Source organism: Dipodomys ordii, unplaced genomic scaffold (assembly GCF_000151885.1).
Source record: "Dipodomys ordii isolate 6190 unplaced genomic scaffold, Dord_2.0 Scaffold38, whole genome shotgun sequence".
Classification (NCBI taxonomy): Eukaryota; Metazoa; Chordata; class Mammalia; order Rodentia; family Heteromyidae; genus Dipodomys; species Dipodomys ordii.
In genome coordinates this window covers 13,947,398-13,957,009 of record NW_012267254.1, presented here as the reverse complement: position 1 = coordinate 13,957,009, position 9,612 = coordinate 13,947,398, and the positions used below count along the sequence as shown (strand labels likewise).

At 37.7% G+C, this 9,612-nt stretch overlaps 1 protein-coding gene across 1 annotated transcript in view; it reads right to left on the bottom strand.

Moving 5' to 3' along the window:
- The window catches only part of Cul4b (cullin 4B), a 44,828-nt gene that overhangs the window by 12,299 nt on the left and 22,917 nt on the right, over positions 1 to 9,612 (bottom strand). Inside the window, exons 10-16 of the mRNA XM_013018076.1 lie at positions 9,305 to 9,423; positions 8,098 to 8,290; positions 5,885 to 5,989; positions 5,154 to 5,264; positions 3,601 to 3,686; positions 2,044 to 2,151; positions 574 to 687 (exon numbers count right to left, since the gene is read on the bottom strand). Coding sequence (XP_012873530.1) covers positions 574 to 687; positions 2,044 to 2,151; positions 3,601 to 3,686; positions 5,154 to 5,264; positions 5,885 to 5,989; positions 8,098 to 8,290; positions 9,305 to 9,423 — 836 coding nt within the window. The remainder of the gene's footprint in view (positions 1 to 573; positions 688 to 2,043; positions 2,152 to 3,600; positions 3,687 to 5,153; positions 5,265 to 5,884; positions 5,990 to 8,097; positions 8,291 to 9,304; positions 9,424 to 9,612) is intronic.

Here is a 9,612-nt window from a genome sequence, read left to right as displayed (position 1 = left end):
AAAAAAAAAAAAAAAAAAACACTTCAGGTGGTAATACACTATGTGCAGGGTAAAGTTTAGGTTTGACTTTACCTAAAATAAGGTGAAGGGTTACTTGGCTTTTAACAAGTCTTTTGAAAGCCTTCTAATTAAAGTAATAAAAATTAATAACTCTGTCACTAAAGATATTCATCACAAACAGCAAGAATTCACTATTTCAAGTATATTTTTCACTTGTTTGATTCAGATTAAGCATGAAAAGCTTCAGTTCAGGAATATTTTTAAATTAGTTATGGACCCTGCTGTTCCCTTAAACTCCCAATTCTACTCTCTAGCTCCAAGCAACAAGATTTCTGACAAATGGCAGTGTGAATTTTGGATTCACAGGTAGGGAAGAAGCATGTGTGGGGATAAGGTCTTTAGGTCTTGTACAAAGAGTCACATCAATTGTAGAAAAGATTGTAAATTGCAATAAGCTATCACTATTGTCATACAAATGTCTAGAATATAGTTTTAATACAACGATTTGAACTCAATGAGTGATATCAATATTAAAAATGAAACTAAAACTAAGTTTAAGTATCATCCACTTACCTCTTTAAATTCTGCTTTTAGCACACAGTGTCCAAGGGTTGATTGCCACTGGAGTTTCCTGCCACTGTGTTTACCTAGGTAAAATGTCTTGAAAATTTCCTGTAGTTTTACCATCTAAAGTACAAAATTAAGGCAACATTTTAGCTTTCCATAAAAATATCACACTCACTAATATTTTCACTTACCTATCTGCAATTTCTGAAAGTTTTAAATAATCCCAGTCACTTTATGTATGGTAATAATTTCCTAGTCACCAAATTTAATGTAATTTGTCAGTCATTATACTGATCTCTGAACCATTTAACTATTCCCTGTTATAACATTCACTTCCAGTGGCTTCTGTGCCTCCACACTATGCCAGTTCCTTTCTCTCACTGCTGCTTCTGCTCAAGTTATCATAACAGTTTCTTCTTCCGACCACTTGCCAAGTGTGTTCCTTTTCTGGGGTTAACTCAGGGCCTCAAAAAGCCTAAGCAAGAGCTGGGAACACACTCTCACCTTGAACCTTTTCAGAAGTTCTGGCTCCGTACATTTTTTCTTCTTTGCCTCTATATTCTTCTTAATGAGAGAAATCTACTTCCTGGGCTTCCAGGATCATCTCCATGGAAGACTCTCAGTATCTGCCTCCCTAACTTTAACTTTTCTAGCTATTTCCCCAGGAATTAGGATGAATTTACTCATGTACCCCTCACTCAGTAATCATGTCTCCAAGTAAAATATGGGCAAGAAAGTATTGACAAGCTGGACACCTATAGATCATGCCTGTAATCCTAGCTATTCGGGAGGCTGAGATCTGAGGATCACAGTTCAAAGCCAGCCCAGAAAGGCTGGAGACATCTCCACTTAATTACCAAAAATTTAGAAGTGAAACTGTGGCTCAAGTGGTAGAGTTAAGGAAAAATGCCCAGACCCTGAGTTCAAGTCCCAGTACATGTACCAAAAAAATACTGACAACTAGGGAGAGTGAGGGTCCTATATAAACTGGGGAAATAAGAGTTAAAGAAAGCCGGGTGCTGGTGGCTCATGTCTGTAATCCTAGCTACTCGGGAGGCTAAGATCTGAGGATCGCAGTTCAAAGCTAGCCTGGGCAGGAAAGTCCGTGAAACTCTTATCTCCAATAAACCACCAGAAAACCGGAAGTGGCGCTATAGCTCAAGTGGTAGAGCGCTTGCCTTGAACTGAAGAGCTGAGGGACAAGCGCTCAGGCCCAGAGTTCAAGCCCCACGACCAAAAAAAAAAAAAAAAGAGTTAGAGAAACTGACCCTTGATTTAGTAACCCAACATCACTCATTAACTATGAGCTAAAAAAGACTTAGAAATTTAAGTACAATGATAAAATATTAGCACTTAGTATTTTTTGTTGGTATGACTGCTAACATAAGCATTTTTAAAGCATCTATTTTTAAATGACAAGCAAAACGTATTGTGATTTCCATGCCTATATCTTAAGTCCTAAATAGCAAATCTTACCTCTGGTGGCAAATGGACTTCCATAGGCACATATGTTGGCCAATAACCCATTGTCAGGATATTCACAGTTAATTCAATATTCCCAGGAACATTCTGATTCTGCATATACTATAAAAAGATCAACACAAGCAATGAGATTGTACAATAAAGTACATATTGTTCATCTCATAATACACATTAAAGAAATTTCTAACAGGGTGCTGGTAGCTCACAGCTATAATCCTAGCTACTCAGGAAGCTGAGATCTGAGGATCACAGTTTGAAGCCAGACCAGGCAAGAAAGTCCATGAGCTTCTTATCTCCAATTAACCACCAGAAAACCATAAGTGGAGCTATGATTCAAAGCAGTACAGTGCTAGCCTTGAGCAAAAGAGCTCAGGGACAATGCCCAGGCAGACCCCATAACCAACAAAAAAAAGAAATTCCATACAAGGAACTACATGTGAATACTGATTGATCATCCTGAACATAAAAGAGTATTAAGAGGACTTTAAAGGAAGTCTACACAAAATGCACTAGAAAAGTACAGAGATTACCATTTTGATACATCTTACTATTGTTACTCTAGGCATTATTAACTTGACTAGTTTTTCACATACAGCTGAATAGGATGTCTTCTCCATTCTGCCCCCCCCCCAATGCCACCTGAAGTCCCCACTTTTGGAGACTAATATTGTGGCTTGGAACACCTTGCAGCAACCTCACCCCACAAGACAGCCCAAGTCTGAGATTTTTCACCACCTGCTTTCAGGAGGCAACCTGAAGTGGGGAAGGAAGAGGAAGGGTATGGCAAAGCTTACAAATCTTATTCTATAGCTACTACAAGATCCATGATCCTACTGACACTGATTTTTTCTTGTGTCTTTCACTTTCATTTCCCAACTTACCAATATAGTAATTAAAAAGTCATCACTAAAACTACAAAGGTGAAAAGTCTAAATTGCTATCACTATCATCAATGCTATCATTGCTCTTATTCTTTGAGACAGGGTCTTTCTCTATTTCCAAGGCTGGTCTCAAACTCCTGGATTCAAGCAATCTTCCCATTTCAACATCTCGATTACTGACACTATACATAGGTCCACATCACTATACCCAGTAATGTTATTAAATATTTCAAAACTATTTTCTATCTACATGTTTAAAATTATAAATCCAGCTGTTCATCCCCAATATCCCAAGAAACTTCATAAAACTATTTTATCACCTCTCTTTTCTCTCTTCATTAAAAGCTATGAACATGCAAATTACTGAGTGATTAGATACTAGGAAAAACACTGTTCCCACTATCTAGCTACAATATTTCTTATGTCGACTCATTTCAATAAATTTTATTTCTATGTTTCTGTTATAATGGGTGTTTACTGAGAAAAAAATCCTAAAGTAGGTCAAATACACTTACATTTCATTGATGATCTTTTTCCTTTGTTATGATTATCATTTAAGTGACTATGAAATATTTACAACAAATACAGGGATGTATAATCACCAATATAAACTCCCACAGGAGATAAATGTATTTAAGTTTGAGGAATTAAGAGTTTAACTCACTTTTACCTGTTTGAACTGAATCATGATGTCTTTAGAAAGTTCCATGTCTTTAAACATTCCTTCAAGTTTGCTGGTGAAAGCAGCTCCACATTCTATTAAAAATGTTTGTACATTTATGGCATTTTTTGGTAGAGAAACAAAGAATTTTAAATGGGAAACTTACTTTAGCATGAAATATGATCTATAACTATTTATAATAAAAAGAACTCTTTATCCACAATATATGCCCCACTACTCCTGTAACTCCTTAGTCTGGCAGTAATCTCATCTACTATACAGATGTAAGATAAAATTTTAGACAAACAAAAATTAAGAATAAGCTGGACGTCGGTGGCTTACACCTGTAATCCTAGCTGGTCAGGAGGCTGAGATCTGAGGATTGTGGTTCGAAGCCAACCTGAGCAGAAAAGTTCCTGTGTGACTCTTATTTCCAATTAACCACTCAAAAAACTGGAAGTGGTGCTGTAGCTCAAAGTGATAGAGAGCTATCCTTGAGCAAAAAAGCTAAAAGAAAGCACTCAGGCCCTGAGTTTAATCCCTATGACTGACCAGAAAAATCAAGAATAATGTTCTAGTTTAAAAGGGCAACAGCTCTGGACATAATAAATCAGAAACCCCATGAGCTTGCTCAATTGTACTTGTATCACTTATACATAAAATGATTGACAAAAAAGGCAATCAAGGAAAAAAGAAACGGCAAGTTAACATTTTCCCCAGATACCAAGAAAAGCTGGACACTGGTGGTTCATACTTGTAACCCTAACTACTAAGATCTGAAGGTCCCTGTTGAAAGCCAGCCCAGGTGAATACATCTGAGAGATTCTTTTCTCCAATTAACCAGCAAAAAGCTGGAAGTGAAGTTGTGGCTCAAGTAGCAAAGCACTAGCCTTAGGCAAAAATACCCAGGGACAAGCCAGGTGCTGGTGGCTCTTGCCTGTAATCCTAGCTACTCAGGAGGATGAGATCTGATGATCGAGGTTCAAAGCCAGCCAGGAAAGTTCCTGAGACTGTTATCTCCAATTAGCCACCAGAAAACCAGATGTGGCACTGTGGCTCAAGTGGTAGGGCACTTGCCTTGAGCTGAAGACCTGAAGGACAGAGCCCAAGCCCAGAGTTCAAGCCCCACAACTGAAAAATAAACCACTCTGGGAGAGGCTGGGAAGGTGGCTCAGTGGTAAAGTGCTTGCCTTGCATGTATGAGGACCTGGGTTCAATTCCTCAGCATCACATAAGCAGAAAAAGCAGAAGTGGAGCTGTAGTTCAAGTGATAGAGCGCTAGCCTTGAGCTGAAGAGCTGAGGGACAGTGCCCAGGCCCAGAGTTCTGGCCCCACAACTGAAAAAACCCCAAAACACTCAGGGACATTGTCCAAGCCCTGAGTTTTAAGCTCTAGGACCAGCACACTCACACAAAAAGGAATCAAAGAAAAGAGGGCTGGGAGTATACATAAAGTGGTAAAGCACCTGCCTAGTAGGCTTGAGACTCTGAATTCAAACCCAAGTACCACCAAAAGAAGAAAAAGAAAGAAATCAAAGAAAAAAATAAGAGAATGGAACATACCATGCTTAAGTTTGGACAGCATTGATTTTTCAGCATCTACAGATGCACTCTTCCCAACTAACAGGCGTTTGGCTAAATCTTTCTTATAGAAGGCCTCAAAAACATCCTTGCCTATATAAGTAATAAATATAACACACAATTTAAGTGTTGACAAAATGACTGTGAAGGACTTAATTATTTCAATTTATATATGTTGTATGAGTTTTTTAAATTCAAAAACATAAAAAAGGTCCAGCTCATGGGAGATATTTCCAAAGTTCTTTACTATAAAGAATTAAAGCTACATTAACTGTTCTTAGAAAAGCTTTTGTCAACTAGTAGCATTAGCACCAAAACTCATAGATTAACATAAACAGCAAAAGTCTAGATTCTTTATTGTGAAAAGTCAAAGCACAAGACCATTAAGTAATATTCCTCCAGTATTCCCAATTAATTAAGCAAGGAATAAAATACAATTTTAAATGTCTAATCTACAAATAGTCTCTCCAGGCTACATATACTTGCTATTTGTCAGTGTTTTGTTTTAAAATGTCGGGGAAGGGGGGGAGGGAGGGCTTGGGTAGGTGGGGAGGGAAGTGATGGGGGGGGGAATCAAAGGAGGAGGTAACAATGCTCAATAGGAAATGTACTCATTACCCTATTCATGTAACTGTAACCCCTCTGTACAGTATATTTACAATAAATATATATATATATAAAAGAAGAATATTAAAACTGTAATAACTACTTACCATAGATAAATCTAAATATGATCATGATTTTATCCAACATTTTCTCAAGTTCTTCATCTGTAGCTTCCTTGTTTCCTGCACGAAGCTTTGAGTCCACATACTTAGCTAAAATGAGAAAGTTTATTGTTTAGTAACCATCAATATCCACAAGGCACTGAGCAGTACACAAACTCAAGTAGGAGTATAATACACTGTTTTCTGTGCTTAGATGTTTGCATGTACGTGCATATGTACATACGCATACATGTGTGCATACATATTTGCTTTATTTTTATCTTTAAGTAGTTGCACAAAGGGGTTTCAATTCAGTAAATCACTTTATAAGTACTATGTATCTTGACCAATGCCACTGCTTCTACTGTTCTCCCCTATCTTTCCCAACCCCATCCATACCCTCAAGTTCCATTTTTCACATGTGTACATTGAATATAACAACTGTACTCATCCACCCTTTCTCTCTCACAGAGCGATAAATAGCAGAGCCAAAAACTCAAACCTTAGTCTTCTGACTCCAGATTGACTATATTTTTGCTATCATAATATTTATTAAATGGAGTATGGCCAGGAACTGCTGGCTATCATCTATATTTCTAACAACTCAGTAAACTGAGATCTTAGAATTGCAGTTCAAAGCCAGTCTGGGCAGGAAAGCCCATGAGACACTTACTCCCAACAAATTACTCCTAAAAATGCCAAAAGTGGAGCTGTGGCTCAAATGGTAAAGTTTTAGCCTTTTGAGCAAAAAGATCAGGGACAGGGCCCAAGTCCCAAGTTCAAGTACCAGGACCAACAGCAACAGCAACAAAAAAAATGGAGTATATACTGGGTGCTGGTAGCTCACATGCATAAAAATCCTAGCTATTCAGGAGGCTGAAATCTTACAATTACTGTTCAAAGCTAGCCTGGGCATGAAAGTTTGTGAAACTCTTCAGCTCATCACCAAAAAGTCCAAAGTAGAGTTAGGGCTCAAGTGGTAGAGCAATGTCCTTAAGTAAAAAGATCAGGGACAGCACCCAGGCCCTGGTGGTTCATGCCTGCAATCCTTGCTACTACTCAGGAGGCTGAAATTTGAGGATTGCACACAGTTCGAAGCCAGCCTAAAGTCCATGAGCCTCTTATCTGCAATTAACCACTAGAGAACCGGAAGTGGTGCTGTGGCTCTAAGTAGCAGGGTGCTAGCTTTCAGCAAAAAAGTTCAGGGATAGTGCCCAGGCACTGAGTTCAAGCTCCATGACTGAAAAAAAAATGGAGCACAGAAACCCAATGAGGGAAGTTGCATATAGTGGGAGTAATCAAAGCCACCAAGATCTGGGGTATCTTTGGTACTTTCCATTTTACATTCATTGTAAATATTCTTACCAATTATATTCTTAATTTTTATTTTGAGACAAAATCTCTCACCATCTAGCCCAGCCAACCTTCAAACTAAGGATCCTTCTGGCTCAATCTCCTGAGTGTTGGGATCACAGACATGTGGCACCAAGCTCTGCTAAAATTAACTTTTATTGAAATAAATCAGATACAGAGTAGAAGGTAAAATCTGCAAAACTTTATTTTTTGCAAGTATTGGACTTTAAACTCAGAGCCTAGGCACAGTCCCTGAGCTTTTTTTGCTAAAGATTAGCACTCTCCCACTTGAGCCACAGTGCTATTTCCAGTTTTTTCTGTTTATGTGGTATTGAGGAATTGAACCCAGGGTTTCATGCATGGTAGGCAAGCACTCTACCACTAAGCCCCATTCCCAGCCTCTGCAGAACTTTTAAAAGATAAACAGATTTCAACAAAATTTCATCATTTTGACAGGGGAGCCTAGAACTTTCCAGTATATAAGTAGACTCAGACAATTACATTCATTTTCATTCAGTAATTTCATGCTTTCTTACAGCTTGATGTACCTCTAGAAACAACACCCTACCCCAATTCTAAGTCACAATGGCTTAGAAAAAGGATAACCTAGTTTACTGTCAAAGTAAATAGAGTCCAATGTACTTCTGACAAAGAAGGTATGCCATGTTTGTATGTGGCTTTGAGATGTTCTTTAGCTTGAATAACTTTATTCTTTACATTCGTGTCCTGAGAGATACTTTGGAGGGGGATATTACTAGATAAGCAACCCCAAATAAAGCTAAATTATAACCTTGCCAAATTTCAGACTTTAAGATTTTTTTTAACAAAAGAACACTAGATTATCACAAAAGGACTGAAAAACATACCTATAAGTTCAGCAGGTTTATTTGGTCTTTTGTTAATGAATGTTTCAAATGCCTCTTTCATGGCATTGATAAATTTTTCATTCTTCAGAAAGCAGATATCAATTATATGGTCAACTTTATCTTTAAAATCCAGCAATTCTTGAACCATGGTTTTATCTTTTTCAGGATTAATAACAATAGTACTCCCAAAAGCCTAAAAATAAAAAATGGCTCTTTTACTAAAACTGATTATCTTAAGTGAAAACTACCCAAAATCATAGTGTAAGTTGCCATGTATATTTGAAGAACCTAAAATATTAGATGTTTCTGAAATGAGGAAAATATCAAAAGTGATACCATTAATCTATAATTACAAAACTAGTAAGAATGACCACCAAGGAGAAAATATCCTACAAGGGTGTTATTGGAAGTTTCTAAGATCTTTTCCTTATAAATAAGGCATCTATGAAAATTGTTTTGGGCTAGTAAATTGGCTTGAACTCAGAGCCTTGAGTTTTGCTTAGCTTTTTGTTCAAGGCTGGTGCTGTACCACTTGAACCATACCCCCAGACTGGTGCATGCACATATGCACATGCAAACACACATACACACAAACCAACAAATAAGTTAAATAAATAAGTAAAATACAAATAAACAGGTGAGTGTCAGTGGTTCACACCTAAAATCCTGAACTGAAGAGGCTGAGATCTGAGGATAGCATTAGAAGCCAGCCTGGACAGGAAAGTCCATAAGATGCATATCTTCTTTTTTCTTTTTTTGGTCTGGTTGTGGGGCCTGAACTCTGGGCCTGGGTGCTGTCCCTCAGCTCTTCAGCTCAAGGCTAGCACTCTACCACTTGAGCCACAGCGCCACTTCTGGCTTTTTTTTCTTTTTGCTTATATGGTGCTGAGGAATCGAACCCAGGGCCTTGAGCATGCAAGGCAAGCGCTCTACCACTGAGCCAACTTCCCAGCCCAAGATGCATATCTTCAATAAACTAATTTTTTTTTAAAGCCAGATGTGGAACTGTGTGACTCAAGTGAGAGAGCCCGAGCCTTGAGCACAAAAGCTCATGGACAGCACTTAGGCCCTGAGTTCAAGCTCCAGGATAACACAAATAAATAAATTGGGATTTTAGAAGAAATGCTTAAATGCTTTTCTGGGTATGTGAACTGGGTACATAAAACATAAACCATTAAAGAAAAACTGACAGTTAAATTGTTAATACCTTGATGTATTCAATCCACTGTTGCAAGAGAACCTGAACTCCACCTCGAACTCGGCTAAAGAGCTGATATAGGAGAGATAAATCTTGAATTCGGTTTTCATCAAGGAGGTTATTTAAACCTGAATTTTGAGAGATTTTGGCATTAAAATACAGTAGACATACAAGTGAAAAAATTGTACCTGCTTTAATGAAATTTAAAATTGTTAATGTGATATTATTGGTTTGACCTATAAATGGTCTGTATGTAAATTAGAATATAGACATTTCCTTTAAATTAAACCCAAACTGACCACTTTTCTGAGTGAAAA